This window comes from Ovis canadensis, chromosome 9 (assembly GCF_042477335.2).
Source record: "Ovis canadensis isolate MfBH-ARS-UI-01 breed Bighorn chromosome 9, ARS-UI_OviCan_v2, whole genome shotgun sequence".
Taxonomy (NCBI): domain Eukaryota; kingdom Metazoa; phylum Chordata; class Mammalia; order Artiodactyla; family Bovidae; genus Ovis; species Ovis canadensis.
The window spans coordinates 83,607,479-83,631,760 of NC_091253.1; the positions used below are offsets into that span (position 1 = coordinate 83,607,479).

Consider the following 24,282-nt stretch of genomic DNA (forward strand, 5'->3'; position numbering starts at 1 on the left):
ATTTTAGATTCTATCAGGCAGACAAGGCCTTTACCTGAACCCTAGGAACAAAAGGCGTTGTTCTTCTACTAAGGCTTTGGCTCTGGTAAGCAAAATTAAAGAAAAAAGCAATAAAACAAAACCAAAAAGGACAACACGCTGGAACTAAAAGACCAAAAGTAAAAAACACATACAACTATCCCTTAAATACATTTTTCCATGACAATATATATCTAAATTAAGTACTTCAACATAATGAATAATTTTCCCAAAATTATAAAACAGATTAAGACCTATATAAAATCTAAGTTTTAAATCAGATTTTTAAATGTATCAACATAACAGGAATTAAGACTGAATGTAAAACAATATAATCGGGCTCATATACTCTGAAAGAATGAATGTAAACATAAAATACGAGAGCCAAGATATTTCAGATATCATCCTTAAACACACTACATAGAAAAAAACATAGTCCAAGAAGAAGTTAGATAAAAATACATTAAAGAATTATTAGTGAAAAGTCATCTATAGAAGTAATTATCCAACTTTCCAAAGGAATATGCCTAACAAAAGTCTAAAAAATATTAGCCAAGTCAGCTTTATCATTTCTTAAAAGAATAAACACAGAAAGATAAGTGTGCTGGAACACACTGGATTAATTCGTTGCTTCACACTTTAAGAATCTATACTAGGAACTAGTATTTAACCATCATTTTCAGACATTTACTGTGTACCACCTGAGATAACACTATTTAGAGCTAATTACACTTATTAATGACAATAATATTTTTCTTTTTATTTATACAGTTCTTTCTATATTTTCAAGCTTTCAATAACAGTTTATTGCCAAGTTTGTTGCCTAAAACAATGCTAGGAAGTAGTTGTTTTTATCGCCAGTAGGTAGATGAGGAAACAGAGACATTTAAAAAAAAGCCTAGACAGACTTGTCCAATCTCAAAAAGTAAGACAGTTTTAAAGGTAAATAATAAAGCTAAATTCTGGTTAAAACACTCTATTTCAAATTCATAGAATAAAATCAAATTTCTTTTCTCTTCTTTTTTTTTTTTTCATTTTGAAACAGCTTCCTTCCCAAAGATACCACAACCACTGGAACATTGTGCCTTCATTAAGACATGCCAACAGTTACAAGAGGAACAAAATCAGATTCAAGTTTCTGGGTTTGGGAGTGGATATCAGGGCATTTGTTTTTTGTTCCTTCACCAAGATTCCATCCCATCTCTCACATTTTTCATGCATGTCTCTCTTGTTTAATTAACAGTTGTGAACAGTTAAAGATTTCAGACGTTTCCACTGCTATACAGAAACAGATAATAAGTACTAGGAGGACTGCTGTCCAATGTAGCCATCATCAGACAAAATCTGATAATAGTTTAAGACGTAATCTAAAACCCAAAGGAAAGTGAATCTTTAAAGCAGACTATCACTCAGCCATATGAGTCATCTTTATCTCCAAAAACCAAGATAGTCTCAAACTTCAGTTGTCTTCCCTTTCATGAGGAGACATTTCCAAAGGAAGAAAGGAAAGTTTAGATATGGAGTATGTTCCTGGTATCTGTCTGCATAACCCTAAGTGGATAATTCTCTAGCCGAAGGGTAAGGGATGTTTGAAATTCACAGAGATTAGCTAGGCATGCTGAAGAAAAGGACTAACAATGTACTCAATTTTGAAATATATCTTACTTTTCTTGCCTTCCCAACTGTCCTACCTGTTGTTGACCAAAAACCTCAAGGTAATGAAAGATTTTTGCAAGTAAATATTACTTCAAAACTAAAACATTTACTTTCAAAGAAACAGTGCTTTGAAATAAAGTAATCCTTTAAGGTCAACATTTTTCCATCTTCCAAAATGACCTCAAACGAGCAACTCATAGATTTTTGAAATCAACTGTCTAAAATCTATGCCAATTTAAACTTAACCTTTATGCATAAGCTTATACATTAAACTTGGCTATGTAAACATATTTTGTTTTGTCAGATTGTTTTAAATCGAGATGAGGTTAAAGTCACATGCCATTAACCATTTTAAAGTGTACAATTCGGTGGCATTTAGAGAATACACAATGCTGTGTCACCACCACCTCCTTCTAGTTTCAAAACTTATTCATCACATCAGAAGAGTCATGATTCATCACATTCTGTATCTATTAAGTAATCGCTCACCATTTCCCCATTGCCCCAGTTTCTGGCAACTACTAAACTGCTTTCTATCTCTATAGATTCTGGATATTTCATCAAAAAATGATGAAGTATTATGCATCTCATTGCAATTTGTGATTAATACGATTCATTTATTTTAAGCATGAAATGTCTGATTATATCTGTAACAATTCAGTTTCATACAAATGAAGAATCTGAATTTGCACACTATGATTTATTTTGCATTTTTAATGTCCCTTCATACTTCATCCTGCACTACCAACTTCAGGACATTCTTCTTACATAATAATATTTCTAAAATAACAAGGTTGTAACAAAGAAATATAAAAGATAAAAGCTCAAAGAAAAAATTTTCATTTATAGAAAATTTGAAAACAGCTATCAAATTTCTAAGTAGATATAAAGAATACATACCCATTCTTCAGCTACTTAGTCCCTTTAAATGGGCATAAAATGGATATGTACAATATTTACAAGCTCATCACTAAAAATGGAGTCAGAAAAATATTAAAACAAAGTAACTTAGGGAAAAACATTGCAGCTATTAGTTAGCCACTGACTCTGAAGTAAAATGATTATCAATAAGAATTAATGTGTTCCTAGAGACAAAATCCTGAGTCACTTCTCACTTTTGAAATAGTTAAAGGCTATATCTTAATTTAACACTCTATCAAAAAACTAGTTAAAGGCTGAAATTAATTTTAAAATATTGAGAGAATTACAGAAGCAATCCTTCAAACAAGGAAACTGCTAAATTACGGAAGACCACAAATTTAAAAAAGAATCAAAATAAGGGATTGCTGACACCGAAAAGACTAACATACAGTCCAGGTGTCATAAACCTAAGCTCATACAGATTTTCTCACCAAACACATTAATGGCACTTTCATAGTTATGCTTGAGAATAACAACAAGCTAGCAGTACAACTCAAGCATGAAGAAATAAATGGAGTAACAGTTTTAAATTCATCAACAACAGCCTTGCACATGAAAGTTTAAATAATGTGTTATATATATATATATATTATATACATCTCATATATTTGAGAAAATATCAGTCCATGAACTGACATAAATATATTAGGAACGAAAGCTCACATAATATACAAATTATCTTGTCAGATATTATATTAGCAGACATTAACAATGTCATAATTTTATAAGGGAGTTATGGACCCAGGTAAAATCTCATCAAAAATCAAAAATACCCAAAGGTAGAACAGAAGGATATAGGAAACATAATATTGCCTTATGACTTCCTGAGTGTCTCCCTGAAGGATGATATAAGTGGACAAATGTTTTCCCAACCTCTGCATCATTAGAGCAAACCAAAAATTGTCTCCAGTTGGCAGAAATTGGGTTAAATAAAAAGGAAAATACTATATCCAAAAGGGTATCTTGCTTAGTTTTGCTGCATGAATAAAATGAAGGTAAAATTAAGTTTCATGAAGGTAAAATCCTCTGCTGTATTCTCTTAGCTACTAGCATTATAACTGATGAGGGGATAGATCTTAATATATATTACCTGAATTGATAATTGTAGTTTAATTTGGCAAAAATATGTTGGAGGAAAGTTTTGGCAAAAGATTTCAAGAATCTTAAACTTTTTTTCTTTCACATTGTAATTTTATATCCAAATAAAAATTATCCCGACAAAAGAATTTTATCCTAACAAAATATGCAAGATTTATATTCAAGGATTTCCATGGCATCATTATTTAAAATACTATAAATTACAAACAAGCAAGATATCCTATAATAGCATATTAAGTTAAAATGGGGTATTAAATAGGAATTAAAATCATTTTAGGATGAATTAAAAAAATTAAAGGAAAATGTATATGATACATTGAGTAAAAAAAGAAGTTTTAAAATAGTATATACAGATTTATTATAGTTCTGTTTAAAAACTTATATGTATGTGAATGATTATGCTTTAGTGGCAAGAATATAGGTGACTTTAATTTTTTAGTTATATGTGTTTTCTTGATTTACCAAAAGAAATATATATCATATTTATATACATTATCTTACTGGAACACACTTCTAGATCATAAAAAATGATAAAATGGAACATGTGTTAAATTATAATTATATAGATTTTAAACCATCACTTACAAACACAACAAGTACTATATACATTTATGTTTTCCCCAAATATTTAACAGTCTTACCTTTCTACCAAATTCACTTTGAACCGTGAGGAAAAGTAGTTGAATTTGAAATCTGTCTAAATGCCCACACTCTGAACCCTCTGTTCCTAGTTCAATTTCTAATATAACCTTGAGATTTCAAAAGAGGCAGCAACAAAGTGGTACTTACTTATTATGGGAGTCTAACTTCCACTCCCTTGTTCACCAACTGAAGCTAACTAAGTACACACACACACACACATACAGATTTAATATATACTGGAATCATCAGCCACCCAGTGCTTTACTTATAGATGAAACTATCTAAGGGAAGCCATGATTAAAAATTAAAAGCTAACATTTATTAACACTTTCTAAAATGGTGGAAGAAAATACACATATACTTGTAACCATAAATCTCAACATCTGTGCTGTCAGTGTATGTAAGAGAATAAGTAGAAAGATGCTACTTATTGTAGAAAATGGAAAAAACACCACTGTCCTCAAATGAAAAAGTTCACTCTGTTTATGAAAGAGAAAGGAAAAGAAAATAATAAAAAGAAGAAATCCATTTTAGTAAGACATTTACAATCTCCTAATAGTATTTCATATTCTGTTATTCTCATTTTTGTGATCAAAGTAGTCTCAGAACAGATGTGCCTAATGACTTTTACTATGTTATTTCTGCTTATACTTCCTGTATCTTCAACTAATTAATGGAAACTCTTAAGAAAAATCAAATACTTCTCCTTCCCCCAGAAAATAAAAGGACAAAATCTGTACCTAATTTAACAAAGATAGAAATTGCTTTTAAATTAGACCAAGAATAGTTTTGCTTTTAACTATAACAGTAACAATTATCCAAAATTCAATGTCTGAATTTTGAGAATCTAAAGAGTTCTTAATACTCATAAAATTTCAGGTTAGTAACTCATCAGAATTAGTATCAATATTAATCTGTTTGTTTCTAAAATATAAGTGGATAAATTTTAATATTTTTAAATGGTTTAAAACAGAATGACAACTTTAGAAATTAATAAAATGTGAGGGCCTGAATTTGCAAAGCTCTTCTAATATGGGTATAAGATGGGTAACTTTATTTTAACATTTATTATAAAATGTTCAAATTAGGGGTCACTTAATATGAAATCCACATGATATACTCAGTAATCTATTATATATTTCCCCATTTTCTTAGCTGAGCGAAAATCATGACCTTGAATTTTGGAATAATATTACTTACTGAAAAAGGTTTTAGATAGCATCAAAAATTCTAATTCTCACCAAATTCCAGAAAACTCTAGCTCTAATAAAGAAAGCATTCTGTTAGATAATTATAATTGAATTTAAATTAATTAAAATTACTAAGAATGACAAAGTTGATGGTGAAAAGCACAATTATATTCTAAATAGGACTTGGTTCACAAAAAATGGCATCGTCTAGTAAAAATACTACTTGATATCCCCAAGAGAGAAATTAATATAGTAATTACATACTGAAAGTTGTCCAGATAAGAACTGTGGAACATCCCTCAACATGCCAGGACTCATGGGAGATGTAACGGAAATAGAAGGACGATCCATTTTTTGAGATTCGAATGAGCTAGAACCTGAAATGGCAATTATACATAAAGAATAACAACGACTCTTCATTAGTATTTAATAATCTTTACCATATATCTTGTTATTTTTAATACTTACAAAATTTCATTATATAGACCTTTTTCTTAGCCACAATGTTCTAAATATACTTAAAAGGTTTCTTTAAAAATATAAGTGCAGCTTAGGGATTCTTGAAAGACCAAGGGTGAACCATTTTCTGTGCCAATTAGACCAGAAAGAGACCTCAGAACCTAGCTACTTCATCTGTTGTGTGTTCTAAACTCATATCTTACAATAATATACTAGGAAATTTTAAAAATAGAAACTGAAGAAGGAAAAACCCAAGCCAAAATCTAAATCAATAAAGCAAATCAAATATGGTCTAAACTTGTAATGCTAAAAATGTAATTACTAGAATATTAACTGTGGAAAGTTCTCAGCAGTGGTTTCTAACCATATCTGGAAGAATATAATAAACTAGATGGGTAAAAAGAAAGTAAGGAGCTATGAGAAAAAGATATAGGAGAGCAGAAAAAGCAGAACTTCAGTACCCAGAAGTTATATGTATGAATTTATTTGTATGGAGAGGCATGAACAAATCACAAAGTGAGTAAAATGGAGCTAATGAGATACTAACAGAATTTAATGTCTGGAACTCTGGGCTACAAATTTTGGTGCAAATAAAATATCCATGCCAAATTTTTCTGAGTTAGGTAATAAAAACCGCATTTGAGGAAGATGTCTTTACCGTTTATTTAAAGTGTCTGAATTGAGCGAGATGAAAAACAGTTAAGAATAAGTGAATTCAATAAAATATTAAAGAAAAGGAATGACTGGAAAATGGACTGAAAAAAAAGAATTGAGACAGTATAACAAAATTAGAAAATGAGGACCCAAATTAATTAGATATGCAAGATTAAGGAAAAGGGGGGGACATTGAGATTTCAAGGGTTATAACCAGATATGGTCCCCTATGTCTTGTTCTCTGCACAGGACAGAGCGGATATTCCCTGGATGCAGAACTCTGGAGACGTTCTGTGTGTAAAGGAGTGGTTGAAGAAGTTAATTTGGAACCCGTCACAGTGACCCTGCGACACCACAAAGACATCCAGGGGGAAATGTAAAGCAGGTAACAAGACATGCAGATGGGACCAAATGTCCAATAGATATTAGCTGTAGAAATTAAAATGTAAAATGTCACCCTAATTGGGGTCCTCCATAGGAACCTGGAATGTCAGGTCCGTGAATCAAGGCAAATTGGAAGTGGTCAAACAAGAGATGGCAAGGGAGAACGTCGACATTCTAGGAATCAGCAAACTAAAATGGACTGGAATGGGTGAATTTAACTCAGATGACCATTATATCTACTACTGTGGGCAGGAATCTCTCAGAAGAAATGGAGTAGCCATCATGGTCAACAAAAGAGTCCGAAATGCAGTACTTGGATGCAATCTCAAAAACGACACAATGATCTCTGTTCATCTCCAAGGCAAACCATTCAACATCACAGTTATCCAAGTCTATGCCCCAACTAGTAACGCCGAAGAAACTGAAGTTGAACAGTTTTATCAAGACCTACAAGACCTTTTAAACTAACACCCAAAAAAGATGTCCTTTTCATTATAGGGGACTGGAATGCAAAAGTAGGAAGTCAAGAAACACCTGGAATAACAGGTAAATTTGGGCTTGGAATGTGGAATGAAGCAGGGCAAAGACTAATAGAGTTTTGGCAAGAAAATGCACTGGTCAAAAAAACACCCTCTTCCAACAACACAAGAGAAGACTCTACACATGGGCATCACCAGATGGTCAACACCGAAATCAGATTCATTATATTCTTTGCAGCCAAAGATGGAGAAGCTCTATACAGTCAACAAAAACAAGACCAGGAGCTGACTGTGGCTCAGATCATGAACTCCTCATTGCCAAATTCAGACTCAAATTGAAGAAAATAGGGAAAACCGCTAGACCATTCAGGTATGACCTATATCAAATCCCTTATGATTATACAGTGGAAGTGAGAAATAGATTTAAGGGACTAGATCTGATAGATAGAGTGCCTGATGAACTATGGACTGAGGTTCATGACACTGTATAGGAGACAGGGATCAAGACCATCCCCATGGAAAAGAAATGCAAAATAGCAAAATGGCTGTCTGGGGAGGCCTTACAAATAGCTGTGAAAAGAAAAGAGGCGGGAAGCAAAGGAGAAAAGGAAAGATATAAGCATCTGAATGCAGAGTTCCAAAGAATAGCAAGAAGAGATAAGAAAGCCTTCTTCAGTGATCAATGCAAAGAAATAGAGGAAAACAACAGAATGGGAAAGACTAGAGATCTCTTCAAGAAAATTAGAGATACCAAGGGAACATTTCATGCAAAGATGGGTTTGATAAAGGACAGAAATGGTATGGACCTAACAGAAGCAGAAGATATTAAGAAGAGTTGGCAAGAATACACAGAAGAACTGTACCAAAAAGATCTTCACGACCCAGATAATCATGATGATGTGATCACTCACCTAGAGCCAGACATCTTGGAATGTGAAGTCAAGTGGGCCTTAGAAAGCATGGCCACGAACAAAGCTAGTGGAAGTGATGGAAGTCCAGTAGAGCTGTTTCAAATCCTGAAAGATGATGCTGTGAAAGTGCTGCACTCAATCTGTCAGCAAATCTGGAAAACTCAGCAGTGGCCACAGGATTGGAAAAGGTCAGATTTCATTCCAATCCCAAAGAAAGGCAATGCCAAAGAATGCTCAAACTACCGCACAATCGCACTCATCTCACATGCTAGTAAAGGAATGCTCAAAATTCTCCAAGCCAGGCTTCAGCAATACGTGAACCGTGAACTCCCTGATGTTCAACCTGGTTTTAGGAAAGGCAGAGGAACCAGAGATCAAATTGCCAACATCCACTAGATCATGGAAAAAGCAAGAGAGTTCCAGTAAAACATCTATTTCTGCTTTATTGACTATGCCAAAGCCTTTGACTGTGTGGATCAGAAGAAACTGTGGAAAATTCTTCAAGAGATGGGAATACCAGACCACCTAACCTGCCTCTTGAGAAATCTGTATGCAGGTCAGGAAGCAACAGTTAGAACTCGACATGGAACAACAGACTGGTTCCAAATAGGAAAAGGAGTATGTCAAGGCTGTATATTGTCACCCTGCTTATTTAACTTATATGCAGAGTACATCATGAGAAATGCTGGACTGGAAGAAACACAAGCTGGAATCAAGATTGCCAGGAGAAATATCAATAACCTCAGATATGCAGATGACACCACCCTTATGGCAGAAAGTGAAGAGGAGCTAAAAAGCCTCTTGATGAAAGTGAAGGAGGAGAGTGAAAAAGTTGGCTTAAAGCTCAACATTCAGAAAACGAAGATCATGGCGTCTGGTCCCATCACTTCATGGGAAAGAGATGGGGAAACAGTGGAAACAGTGTCAGACTTTATTTTGGGGGGCTCCAAAATCACTGCAGATGGTGACTGCAGCCATGAAATTAAAAGACGCTTACTCCTTGGAAGAAAAGTTATGACCAACCTAGATAGCATATTCAAAAGCAGAGACAATATTTTGCCAACTAAGGTCCGTCTAGTCAAGGCTATGGTTTTTCCTGTGGTCATGTATGGATGTGAGAGTTGAACTGTGAAGAAGGCTGAGCGCTGAAGAATTGATGCTTTTGAACTGTGGTGTTGGAGAAGACTCTTCAGAGTCCCTTGGACTGCAAGGAGAGCCAACCAGTCCATTCTAAAGGAGATCAGCCCTGGGATTTCTTTGGAAGGAATGATGCTAAAGCTGAAGCTCCAGTAGTTTGGCCTCCTCATGTGAAGAGCTGACTCATTGGAAAAGACTCTGATGCTGGGAGGGATTGGGGGCAGGAGGAGAAGGGGACGACAGAGGATGAGATGGCTGGATGGCATCACTGACTCAATGGACGTGAGTCTGAGTGAACTCCAGGAGATGGTGATGGACAGGGAGGCCTGGTGTGCTGCGATTCATGGGGTCGCAAAGAGTCGGACACAACTGAGTGACTGAACTGAACTCAATGGATAGTATTCACTTCCAAAGAGAATACATTGTAAAATGAAGGGGGAAACGGTAAGCCTTGGGATAAGAAGTAATGGTGATACCTTCATAGCACTTAGAAGTTGAAAGAATACTGCCTTTATATTAAGAAATAAGCTAAGTTCAAGTAACAGGAAGACACTTAGAACATATTCTTCAATATTCTTTATATATCCAGGGCTGTAGGGACAATGATAGATCATTTTGATAATGTAACTTAGGAGTCATGTGGCAATTAAAATTATATGAAGAGAAAAACTTACTGAGGAACTAAAAATAGAGGTTAAGAAATAGGCCTTGGAGAAAGCTACTCTTCAACTTGTAAAACAAACAGGACTCAATCTTATTTGAGAAAGGACCCCTGCCCTAATAGAAACAATTTTGGAATTGTAGCCTAGGGGTTTTTCAAATAGCCTCAATAAGATAAAGGATTCCATACTGCTTATATAATATCTGGGTGATGTAAGTGAATAAAAATTTTACCTACATCATAGTCTGCTGTGAAAATTAGTATAAGTAACAATATCTAGCATAGTTCCAGGCATCCAAAATAGGAGTGATGATGATGATATCATTATATATTAATGATAATTATTATCATTATGCTGCTGCTGCTGCTGCTAAGTCACTTCAGTCGTGTCCGACTCTGTGCAACCCCATAGACGGCAGCCCACCAGGCTCCCCCATCCCTGGGATTCTCCAGGCAAGAACACTGGAGTGGGTTGCCATTTCCTTCTCCAATGCATGAAAGTGAAAAGTGAAAGTAAAATCGCTCAGTCGTGTCTGACCCTTAGCGACCCCGTGGACTGCAGCCTACCAGGCTCCTCCGTCCATGGATTTTCCAGGCAAGAGTACTGGAGTGGGGTGCCATCGCCTTCTCTGATGATTATGCTAGTACTTATAATTTTATGTGATCATAATATTATTTTGGATAAAATAATTTAGCAACTAGCCAAAGGTACTAAAGCAAATATATCATATAATCAAATTTTAAAATTTAGAGCTAAGCCATTCCAAAATGACTTGACCTCTCTGGTAAAGTTTCTCTTTTTTAAAAAATTAATACTCATACTTATAATGTGAATGTAAAAAACCCCATCTATTTTAATAGTATTCTGTTAATTGACATGTGTATAAAGAATCCAGTCACTTCTCACGACCTTCATTGCAACCACCATGCCTTAAGTCACCGCTGGCTCACCAGTCAAATACTGAAACAGCCTTCTCACTAGCCTCTCTGCTTTCACTCCATTTAGTCTATTTTCAATACAGCACCCAGACTGTAAAACATGTTTCTCCCCAAAAACATCCTATGCAGCTCCTGATTTCCCTTAGAGTGAAAGCCAAATTCTTTACAGTGCCTCGTAAAATCTCTGCAGTTTCGCTGCCCTGAGACCTCCCTGTCCTCCCTCCTGCTGTTCTTCCCTTTGCTCACTCTTGCAGCCACAACAGTCTTTTTGTTTTTTCTTAAATGACTCTTAGGCTTTCCTGGCTTAGCACCATTGAACTTCTGCCCTCTGTATCCGAAAAGCTTTTTCCTCAGATTGCCACTCTGTCCAATCTTGCTCCCATTCTTCCATCTCAGTGTGGTCTATCCTGATCAACATATTTCAGGTTGCAACCCTCCTCTCTTCCTTCACAACATGCCTTTCTGTCAATCAGTCAACGAACTTAATTCACTGGAAAAAATTCGTTTGCCTAATATCTGAAAGTAGCATTCAAACACAAGTAATTTAAAATGCCTATGTAATTTTAAAATGTCTATATAATATATAAAATTGTAATTAACTTATATTTGCTTAAGATATTTGCTTAATATCTGAAGTAGCATTCAAACACAAGTAATTCAAAATGTCTATATAGTTAATATTATTTCAACTTAAATGTCTATTGTTCCATTACTACTTTGTTAAATCAGAACTATTACCCATTTTCTGAAAATATAAATAAGAATATATATGTAATTACTCACTAGATTGTCCTCAGGATTCCCCACATTTACTGAGGATTAGGTTACAAAGTAGTAAATTTTAAAATTAGACTAAATTTGGGGACAGAGTGAAATTTTGAGTAGTGAACTTACCTAACTGCATTTTAAATACCTTCAGTTTATAGTAATATACCTTAATACAGCTATCGAAAAAGTACATGGTAGTTAAGACAGTGTAGTTTAAAAAAATCATCTTAAGATATAGACTTTTGTACTTTTTTCTACAATAACAGGAAATAATACTAAATCTTCCAGCTTTATACAACTGCATACTTGATAACATTACTATTATATTTCTTACTTTGTATTAATAAAGAGTTCATTTGACTCAGATGATGAATGACTTTATCAATGACATTTTCTCCTAAAATAAATGAAACTTACTGGACTCCAGTTGTGTGTGTGTGCTATCAGGTATTCTAGGTATATCTCTGAAATGACAGAAAAAGAAAACAAAAATACAAGAACTGTTTTAAAAAGTACTAGGAACTACTATTATGACAATTATCAATCTATATTATAACAGGACAATGCAAAATGAACAAAACTGTGTATGATAGAAGCATTATATAAATAAGGAGAAAAAAGTCGTAGCACTTTATTGCTAATCAAAGTTCTCGGGGCCGACTCCTACTACTTAAAAAAATGAAAAATTACATGCATTTGGAGCAGATTTATGAAAATATACAATTCATTTCTATGTGTTTTACTATACAATTTTCCATTCAAAAAATTTCTATACTCAAAACAAGGTAAGTTTTAGAGATATATTTTAATTATACTCTACTCTTTACATTGTACCTGCTGTTGTTCAAATCAGTAACATTGAAATTCAAATAAAATATCACCAAAATAAAAACTAAAATATTTGGATTGTGACTGAAATTTTTTTAAACATAATAATTCTACTAAGAAAAAAGTAAACATGTTTTTATTGGACTTAACATAATTACTCTGTATTCCATTTACACTTAAAGTATGTACATTTTTGTTTGAGGTTTGCCAAGGATGATATATATTAATGGCTAAGCTCATTCAAAAAGTTTCATCAATAATACTTAAATATTAAACAAAAATGTGATTGGAGAATTCCTTAATACCAAGAAATACATTTGATTAATACCCTAAGGTACTAGTTTAACCATATAGCAAAACTATGAAAAGGCAAAATAAAAAATAGATATAATTTCATGTGATAGATTCATTACTTTTGAAAGGAACATTTCAAAAATTAAGTTACCAACTGAAGTAATTTCCTTCACGAAAATATCCTTCATGAACCAATTTCATCATGAAAAACTCATATAAATGACTTAAAACTAGGCATTAGTATTCTAAGAAGGAAAAATTTCCAGTTTCTACCCTGGAATACTTTTACACCAGACATGCATTTAATAATTCACTGTCAGTTTATATATTTTTTTATTGCTTTTTTAAGTTATAGGTTTCTCTTTTACATTGGCTTAGAATACAAGCTTTTGTAAAGTAAATACTGCTGTGGTATTTCATGAGTAATTCTAACAACATAATTAAAAAGTAAACATAATTATTCACTAGATTAAAAAGGATTATATTTAAAATAATAAAATAAAATGATTAATAATAATAAAATAATTATTAAGGATTATATTAATTGCCAATTTTAAAAGTCAAACAGTAATTGACATTTGCTTACTTTTTATCTGCTAACTTAAAGATGTTCATTTTTCCTTAAGCGGTTGCCTCCATCTAGAAATAGTGTGCCCTTAACCTGTCTCTTTTTTTTATATTAAATCTCCATTTTGGAAAAAAACATAAAATTCATAGAACTGCAATGTACAGAACCACAGATTATGAAACTTCTTTTGAGAATAATTGTTACTATAGTCCCCTTCTGCTAATCCTTTAGCTCTCTACTGAGTTACTAAGATAATAAAAATTATCTTAAATATTAAAAATAAAAGATACAGTCCATGGAATTCTCTAGGCTAGAATATTGGAATGGGTAGTCTTTCCCTTCTCCAGGATCTTCCCAACCTAGGAATTGAACCCAGGGCTCCCGCATTGCTGGCAGATTTTTCTACCAGCTGAGCAAGAAGGGAAGCCCAAGAATATTGGAGTGGGCACCCTATCCCCTCTCCAGGGGATCGTCCCAACCCAAGAATCGAACTGGGGTCTCCTACGTTGCAGGCGGATTCTTTACCAACTGAGCTATCAGGGAAGCCCTAAGAAAAATTATAAACACCTAAATTTTCTTCCTTTGTAATTAACTACATATTCTAACATGATCAGATAAAAAGATGTCATTTTTGATAAGGTGTTTTTAGTAAAAGAGGAAAAAGCACTGTCCTCAAAAAATTTAGTTTTATAAAGCAATCAGATATTATTGAATTGCATATTATAAATTATAGTAGTCAACTTTATGACTTCCCAGTTGGTACAGTAGTAAAGAATTCACCTGCCAGCGCAGGAGATAGGAGTTTGATCTCTGGGTAGAGAAGATACCCTGGAGGAGGAAATGGCAACCTACTCTAGTATTCTTGCCTGGAAAATCCCATGGACAGAGGAGCCTGGTGAGCTACAGTTCTTAGGGTCACAAGAGTCAGACACAACTGAATGACTGAGCATGTACACACAGTCAAATTTACACATGTGTAAAGTATTCAGATCAACTCACCCAATAGGCCTTGAAACAACAAGCTCCACCTGTGGTTCAGGTTTGGATTCCAGGATGATGTTATATACTTCTTCAAATGTGGCTCCTTGCAATAGTCTTCCATTCCATTCTAGTACTTCATCACCTGTGGTGTGTGTCAGCAATGATAATCTTAGAAAGAAAATCTAACTTCACAAAACGCACTCGAAACAAATGCAATCTCAAACTGCAAAATCAATTTTGTAGAATACAAGCACCGTTATGGAATAAGAAACATACTGAGAACAGCTCCAATGGCATAAAATATGATGACTGGGATGATTAGGAAATTTCACACAAAAGGACAAGGAAAGGCCAGAGGAAAAAATTACATAAAACTCATCTCTGTGATTTCTAGAATTGTTTTCAATAGTGTCCTGTCCCTGAGTAGTTGTTAGTTGTTTCTGCAAGGGGAAGCAACTTGGGAACAACCTATGTCTCCAAGTTGGTGACATCACTCTTGTCTGTGATTTCTTAATAGAAATTGCAATTCTAGAATCTATCAAGATCAGTTGCCTCTTTGAAAAATGTATAACTCTGTATACTATGATTCTCAATATATATGTAGTTGAGCACTTATCTAATCTCTTTTATGAAAAGTTTAACCCTGACCATTCACTGAATCCTCTCCAAGGCATTTAAGGATCTCTTTAATAGTATCCATTATCAAAGACATAGGAGTAACACATTTCAGGAAAAACACATTTATCCATGAAATTTACTTTCTAAACTATACTGGAAGTTCTTCGAAAGAAATAAGGCTTATGGGAAACAAATTATGCTAATCTGAGATACAGATTAGGAATATCCATCAACAAAAAAATAAAATCAGTAAATAAAAAAATCTTTTTACCTACTGTGACTTAAGAACTAATAGTTACAACTTTGCACTGATGAATAAAAATTAACATTTAAGTTAAATGAACTTTTGGTTACCAGTGAAGTCACTTCTAAATGAGGACAACTTTTTCATAACTACTAAGTTTAACAGTTTAAGTGTAAATAATCAAAAATTGAAACCTACCTGGTCTAAGATGTCCTACAGTATCAGCTAAACTTCCTTTTTTAACTTTGGTTATAAATGCACAGAGCCGACCTGATTCAGTCATCTTTCCTCCTACAACCTGTTTAAAAGAAGAAAATGTTAAAACAGGCATATTGTTCAATAGAACACAGTTGAAGATTCAAGTAAAAAATAACTAGATAATTTGCAAGTTTCGAAACGATAATTTAACATGTTAAAAATAATTTTTAAATAATATAGTGTTATTATTAGGAATTGAGTATATGCCAAGGGCAGACTCTTTACATACTCCAAGTATTCTACAATTTAAGCAATTATTTGTTGAAAATGTTGCATACCTTAGAAACAATTTATAATTTCTGCCTTTATTACAGAATTCTTACTTTTGCCATTTCTAAAAATATGTTACTATACAATACTACATAATTACATATAATTACATTAACATTTCTAATTATAAATTTCTAGTTATAGATGTCAAGTATCATACTAAATTTATTACTTTTACTATAATTATGATATCTTCTAAAAATTTTATAAGTTGGTAATCTTTGGGGCACATTGATAACATGCATGATGATGATGGATTTTTCCTGAGAAAATTACAAAATTTACTTAATCTCATCCAAATTAATGTAAACTTTAGACCATCTGCCTCCCAATTTTTCTGTTTATATTAACACATATGTTTCAGAATCAGAAAAAAAAACAAATGTTAGCATTAATGCAGTGGAATCATATGTGTAGCTGTAAGACTAGTCTCTTAAAAATTAATGCTTTGATTCTCAGAACTGCCAATCAATCAATATATCAACTTTGTAGCAAGTTATGCAAAAAATAGTAACTAATTTTATTGACTAGAATAGATTTTTTCCCTCTTCTCAATTGACTGAATGACATAGAATTAAAAAATTATTGATTTATTTTACTCCATGTATTTATTCCCCAATTGCAGTGAATAACACTCAGTGGCAGTTCAGTTAATATTAACTAGCTATTCAAATGTTTGGTTCTGAAAATTACGTGTATAGACAATATGGGCTGTAATCCCTATGTAAATATATTAAAATTTTCTTCATAAATTTTAATAATAATTATACTGACTATAATTATTATTATTGAAATCTCAGAGTGCCAGGCACAGTACTAAATGTTTGTATATTGCTTTATTTAATCTTACTAGATAATAATTCTCAGTATTATTATCTCCATTGTACAGATGAAGGGTCTGAGGCTAAGAGAAGTTTCGTTGCCTAATGTCATATAGCTAGTAACTGCCATAAATAGAAGTCAAGCCAAGGCATCCCGACCTCTATACTATTCTACAGTTCTAACTCTACACTGGGCAGATCTGGATTTAATTCTCACCTTCATCACCATCTTTGAGACTATGGTGATGAACACCTTGCTAAGCTTATTTCTTATCTGAGAGTCAGTAAAATGATAAAGTGCTCAGATGAGTGCCAGCCACATGGCAACTGCCCAATAAATGATGCACAATTTTATTTACAATCAAAATTTTCAAATATCTCTTCCTGGATTTATACAACTACTTCCATAGCAGTGACTCAATTTTAAAACTCTCTTTGTATTTCAGTTTTTAGTTCACCTTACAGATACACAAAAAATCAACAGAGCCTTCTTTGGTGTACTTAACAAATAATTGTCTGGTATTTTACCGTAAAATACAAATCAGCATTTACATTAAATCTCCTAACATAATTATTTCTGAGTTTTTAGACTTCAAACATTATTCTCTTTCTCTCTCTCTCACACACACATACAAACACATACATATTTTGCTATGCTAATACAAATTCTATTCCTATGTAATACATATATTTCCCACATTTGCACATTTAATAATTGAACAAAGCTATCATTTTAATAGGCTATAAACACATACATAGACTTGAAAGACAACTATAGGTAAAATAAGCTTGAGCACTGTATTTAGAATTAAAGTATATAACTCAAGTTCTATTCTCCAAAATTAAATAAATATGTATTATTGTAAAATAATGACAACTTCTTAAATAATACTTGGAAATGAAAAGGTTTCGAAAAATGAGTGCAAATATTTAGGAATTCTTGAAGATGGAAAAAAAACACTAAGTTGGTATAGAGTTATTATATCTTTTGCTTTTCTGATAAATCTATAAGGAGTACAGAGCATCTCACATATTTCATCACATACCTTCAAGCCAAGCATTGCTCCTGAATCCCGAGGTACACTTCCATCCTTTAAACGTTTATTTAATAAAATGCGACCAATTAAACGATCTCCATCTTTAGAAGGCTGCCACGTCACAGGGTGCTGATATATTGCATCAATAAACACAAAAATTAATGTTACTTATGACAAATGGCCCTTTATTGTACAACCTAGCCAAACTTGCAATTCCCAAAGTGTTATGATTACACAAATCAGCTTTCCATCAAAACACTGGTCAAAAATTGAATAAGATGATAAGATTATGCTTATAATCTTACTTTAATATCTCATTTTTTCAAAAAATCAGTTACTTCAAATTCTAACATGCTCTGACACAATACTGAAGTTATATAGTTCTACAAAAACTGATAAATCTTAAAAATATATGCAGACTCTAGTTTAATTATCTACATACTAAAGATTAAAAAACCATAGGCAGAAAAGAGACTTAATTCTATGCAATTGAACTCATTTAAAAATGAGAATTTAATCTTCAAACACTTCTGGAAGACTTTGAAAGACTTTATTACAGTAAAAGTTAAAAGGTCAAGCTAAATTAAAATATGAAAACTGAAGAGGGTTTTCTTGAAATAGGTTTCTAGATAAAAATTATTAAAAATACACAGGGCTCGGTAACTTTCCAAATGAATGTGCATGGGAGAAACAGGTCCAATTCAAACATGAGGATAGATTACATTGATCATTTTTTGGAGATCTCTTGACTCTTTCAGGTTTCTGAACTATTTATTTGATAATTCAATGGTACTGTTAAACACTGTTCAACAACCTTGAAAATATTAGTTTTTCTCAAGTCTTTTCTAAATCATGACACAATTCCATTATATATTATATGTCAAATAACGAAGTAAATGATTTGTGTAATCACAGTTTCACAGTTATCTAAAAGTTAACATGCACATCTTCATGCAAAATTTAGCAGGCAAAAGACAAGTTCCAGTAAATCACATCTATATGATAAAAAGAATTCAAAAGTTTCACTATACTGAAAGCAAACAATAAATACCAAAGCAGATGGCAATGGCTCTAATACTAATTGACACTACATTAAAATGCTATGACAAGAAAACAAAAGAGCAAAATGACAGTGAAAGGGAAAAAAGAAAAACAACTTTTTCTGTGCAAACAGACCCAATTATCTCCCTTTTACCTGGGATTCAAACTGTTAATAATTTAATTTTCATCCCAAGGAAAATATATGCAAGCAGTCAAATAAGCCAATCCAAAAAAAATTATTTATATTTGTGGTTTATAATAACATTACCAAGTTCTTTCATGCGACCATAAACAAAACATTCCATTGTTCCTAATTTTTATTTTCATTTACTTATTTTTTGGTATGCCGTCAAACAACAAAAACAGCAAAGCAAGCAAGAAGTATTTTGGTTGATTGGTTTGTTTTGGTTTTGTTTTTCTTTTCTGCACCTTAAGAAATGCTATATTGACCCTTGAAATGCCCTGTCCTTTTATTATGTTCTGTTTGAATGAGTGACAGAGAGCAAACGAAGACCAAATGAGCAGGTTAAAAGGCAGGCTCCACAATCTCAGTACCTTATCACTATGGCTATGTTCCTCATTAAGGGTTGTGCTACTACACGTATCTACCCCAGAGTCCTTAATCTGAGGCTCAGACCATTCCAAATCCTCTTCCAAAGAGTGGCCACCAAAGTACATCATTTTCTTTTGTCTCTCAGACCTGGTGTTAGAGTCCGACAAAACTGCCTGCTCTCTAGTTTTTCTTTTTCCCTTTTGACTGTCCCCTAAAGGTGTGGGATAAAAAAAAAAAAAAAGATACAAAAAGAAAACATGCAAAGGTGTAAATCCAAAAGGAAAAGTGAAATGATAACAGAAATTAGATAGTAAGGCCCCACATGTCTCACCAAAGACATTGGGGATGCCTCACTGCTATGCCAAGACGTATGGTCCAACCAGTTGTGATCCACGTCTCCTGTGAGAGTCAGACAGACAAAAGAGGGAAGTAAAGGAGACGGCGAAAGAAAGGGCAAAGACATAATCAACATTTTAAACTCTGTGATCCCCTCTAGTTTGAAGTACTTTATCTGTAAGCACTCACTATATACACCAAGAAAAACCTAAGATTTTAAGTGAGTAAACTTATAGAATGCAGACTACTTCTGTACTCTAGACAAATCCTACAGAACAAAACTGCTGCAAGAAGAGAAACAGCTGCTAATAAATAGGAATATAAAGAAAAAATGTATATTTTTTGAAAAACAGAAAGACTTTCAGCAATGTCTTTTACTCATGCTATTTTTTTGATGCTGGCCTACAGACATGAGTTTGTTCTCCAAAGATTAAGAAGCATTTTAAAAATTAAACAGTGGATTGCTAATAACCGCTATAATGAAAAATGAAGTAATTAAATGTTTCTGGAATATAGTATGATATTCTTTAATGCTGAAACCTCCTAAAAATTTCAAGTGATTAAAAAAAAAAGAATTGGTTACACAAAAGATTAAATCTATATGAAAATGACAAAACAGGTTCACTCAACTTCTGTTAGTAAATATAAACTTCCCTTAAATATCATGAATTACTTGATATCATTTTGAAGCAATTTTTCAAGTTTTTTTCAGAAATTGCATTCTCCTAAAAATAAATTTTCTACTCAAATAATTTTTCAGATAATTTATGTAATTGGCAACTCACAATAAATATCCATTTCTCAAACTTATGTGCTCCTGATTTGTCTTACCTTTGGAAAAGAACTTTTTCATCTATCTGTGCACATCTTGTTAAGCTCTATTCATATTTTCATTTATTTAAAAATATTTACTAAACACCTTCATCTTGCTGTGCATTGTGCTAAACCTTAAGGTAAGGGGTAAAACAATGAGACATTCAACAGAATGGAGATAAACATAAATAAATCATCAGTGTCATATAAGATGTGCAAAACACTGAAAGAGTACAATAACAGTTAATTTAGATTTTGGGGTCAGCAAACACCTCTAAAGGAGTGATGTTTGAGAACTGAAATATGTGACCTATAAAGGACAGATAAAGATACAGGCAGATGGAAAGCAAAGGAAAGCATTCCAGGAAGAAGTAACAAGATGGCACTGTACAGAACAGTGATGGAACACCAGTGTGTCTGAACCAAAAAGAATGAGGGAGAATATGGTGCTGAGACTGGAGAGGCAACACAAATCAGCTTAGAGAGGCCTTCTCACACCATATTGAAGATTACGAATTTCATTCACTGAAGGACTTTAAGCAAGATGGTGACATGATCTGATTTACATTTTAAAAAGATGAATCTAAGTACTAAAGAGAGATTGGATTGGAAGACACCATGAGTTAAAAGACAGTTGTAATAACTCACAACAGGTGATTATGACTTGAACACAGGTGATGGTATCAGACATGGTAAGTAAAGAGGAAACTGAGAGATGCTTTAGGGGTATAAATGAGAGTGTTAAGCAAGACATGCATCAAGGATAACCCTCAGGTTTCTGACATTAACAACTAAATGGAAGTAAAGACCATTTACAAGAGGGAGAAGTAGTTTTTAGTGAAGGGAAAGAAAAGAGTTACTTTATTTCATGGAATCTTTAAGATTCATACACATTAAAATGATAAAATATGCATTTAGGTATTATTCCAAATACCTATAAGTTATTCAGGAATTCAATTAGTTAAATTATAATAAAGCTTAAAAGGAAAATCTGAGCTGGAGACATAAATTGGGAATTATTAGATCATTTGATCTAGAAATAACTAGATCATTTAGGAAGAGAGGGTAAAATAAGATATGAAGAGGACCCAGAATGAATTCTAACAGAGTTTGATTCGAGATAAAGGAAAGAGAGAGACTGAGAAAGACCATGCAGAGATAGAAAAAAAGGAGGGAGGCAGAGGCAGAGGTCTCCAGACCAAATAAAAACTGAGTTTCTTAAACAGGAGGAGAAAACAGCAATAAAATGATTTCTATATGTCAGGTAAGATCAGGAACTGAAAATTATGCATTTGATTTGGCAACATTAATATCAGGAAGGATGTTAGAAAAAGCACTCTGTATAGAAGGATGAAATTGAAACCAAACTGAAGTAACTGAAGAATCAAAGAAAGATGGAGTAGAAAAATTCTGTGTAGATGACTGGTTCACAAAATCCTTAAAATAACATAATCAACATTGCCCAGGGACTAGTTAAAAATGCAAATTCTTGGGTAGCACCTAGATTTAATCAGAAATTCTGTAGGTGTTTTAATAAGAAATTCTGAAGCCTTTGTTTTAACAGTCCACCAGGTGATTATGATCTCACTGTTGGAGAACAACAGGAGACAATTTTTTTGAGAAGTTTATTTGTAAAGAATGATAAAGCTGTACTAACATGCCCAAAGCTCAACTGGTACAGAAAAAGAACCCTTTCTTCAGCCTGTAAACTAGAGAAGTGCTTCCCAATCCTTTTCATGGCACAAATAGACAATTAAAGAGTTTACAGCTACCCCAAACCCTGAGCATATCTGAATCTCAGAAAACTTATAACTCTTTCAAAATACATTATTGTTCCACAATAAAGCACTGATAAATCTCTGAATTGGAATAAAGATAGAAGCCATAAATGAGCATTTTTGACTGGTTTATGTGAAGATGTGAGAATTCAGCTTGCAGTCTCACTTCTTTCCCTGTGCCTGCAAACTACCGAAATTGCAGAAATAGTTTTTCCAAGAAATCAGGCATGTAACCATTTGAAGCTAAACTGAAAATATGTGACTTAAAAAAAAAAAATTGTCACAAATGGTACACCATCAGTAAACATTTCTTACATGAGTAAATATTAGTGTTACTTTAAGAATTAAATAAGGTTATCAGTGCAAAACATATAGAAAATAATCCTCAGGACTGCTAGTATTTAGATAATAACACTTATCACTTACTATTCTTATTGTATTTAGCTTCAAAGGGCAGAACTAAGATAATAAAATGTCCCTCCTTTAGAAGCAGTACAAAAACACATTGTTTAACTTTCTAGCTCTAGAACAAGACATGGAAGACAAGAGGACCAAGAGGAAATTTTAGAATGTTTTGAAAAATGACTGAAATTTAAAAATCAAACGGATGGATTCAACAGCAGAATGGAAAGGACAGAGGAACAACAGTGAACTTGAAAATAGAACAGAAATTACATAATCTGAAAAACAGAGAGAAAACAGTAGAGTAAAAAATAAAATAAACAGAGCCTCAGAGACTTCAGGGTTTATAATCACATAATTAAAATAATGAAAGATTCACGCCATCGTAGTTCCAGGGTAGGAGAAAGATGGAGGTGGAAAGTATTTGAAGAAATTATGAATGAAAATTTCCCAAATCTGTAAAACATGTAAACCTACTAATTCAAGAAACTCCATAAGTCCCCAAGCAAGAAATATGCAAAGAAATTTGTGCAGAGATATATCATAAACAAACTAGAAACTAAAAACAAACTGGTTTTTTTTTTTTTTTTTTTTTTGGAAACCAGCAAGACAGAAACAACACATTATCTAAGGGGGAAAAACAATTCCAAAGACAGTGATAAATTTTCTCATCAGAAACCTTCAAGGCCAGAAAGAAATGGCATAGCGTTTTTCAATTGTTGAAATAAAAGAATTGTCAACTCTGAATACAAAACATGGTGAAATATCTTTCAGAAATGAATGAGAAATAAAGACATCCTCAGACAAAAGAAAACAAAGAGAATGTGTCACCAGCAAACTTACCCTAAAAGAATAGCTAAAGGAAGCTGTGGAAACTAAAACAAAACAATCAGAAGGAACCTGACAATATCAAGAAGGAATAAAGAACACGGTAAGCAAAACTATGGGTAAATACAATAGGCTACCCTCCTCTTTAGTTTTCCAAATTATGTTGGTGTTTGAAACAAGAAGTATACATCATCTGATATGCATTTCCACATGCATAGAAGAAATAGGTAAGATAATTACATTATAAGAAGGAAAAGGCAAAAGAAATTAAAGTATGTAAGGCTTCCACTTTTCTCTCTGACTAGTAAAACGTCAACAGCAGCAGGATGTAACTTATACATATGTAATACACAGATTCTTTACCAGCTGAGCCACCACGGAAGCCCCATAGTACCTACAGTAACAACTAAATAAAATTCTTTGCAAAGAAATACACTGAAAAATACTACAGATGAATTAAAATGCAATTTTTTTAAAAAAAGTTCAAATAATCTATAGATAGCAAGAAAAAGAAAACAAAATTAAAAAACAGAAGGAAGAAACAAAACCAAAAAAAAGGCAAACAAGAAAAATGCAGACCAATCTCTTCATGAATATAGACAAATCCTTAACAGAATATTAGCAAATGTCAATATATAAAAATATTTATACACTCTAACCACATGGGACTTATTGCTGGCATGCAAGGCTGGTTG

At 33.0% G+C, this 24,282-nt stretch overlaps 1 protein-coding gene across 4 annotated transcripts in view; it reads right to left on the reverse strand.

Moving 5' to 3' along the window:
- Positions 1 to 24,282, reverse strand: part of RIMS2 (regulating synaptic membrane exocytosis 2) — a 601,723-nt gene that overhangs the window by 282,121 nt on the left and 295,320 nt on the right. For 3 of the 4 annotated variants that reach the window (XM_069600407.1, XM_069600406.1, XM_069600408.1), the window contains 6 exons: positions 19,433 to 19,641; positions 17,846 to 17,965; positions 15,649 to 15,748; positions 14,607 to 14,730; positions 12,335 to 12,381; positions 5,790 to 5,902 (listed from right to left, as the gene is read on the reverse strand). In XM_069600407.1, the coding sequence (XP_069456508.1) occupies positions 5,790 to 5,902; positions 12,335 to 12,381; positions 14,607 to 14,730; positions 15,649 to 15,748; positions 17,846 to 17,965; positions 19,433 to 19,641 (713 nt within the window). Of the gene's footprint in view, positions 1 to 34; positions 83 to 5,789; positions 5,903 to 12,334; positions 12,382 to 14,606; positions 14,731 to 15,648; positions 15,749 to 17,845; positions 17,966 to 19,432; positions 19,642 to 19,761; positions 19,830 to 24,282 lie in introns of all 4 variants that reach the window. The other variant, XM_069600405.1, reaches the window with a different exon arrangement.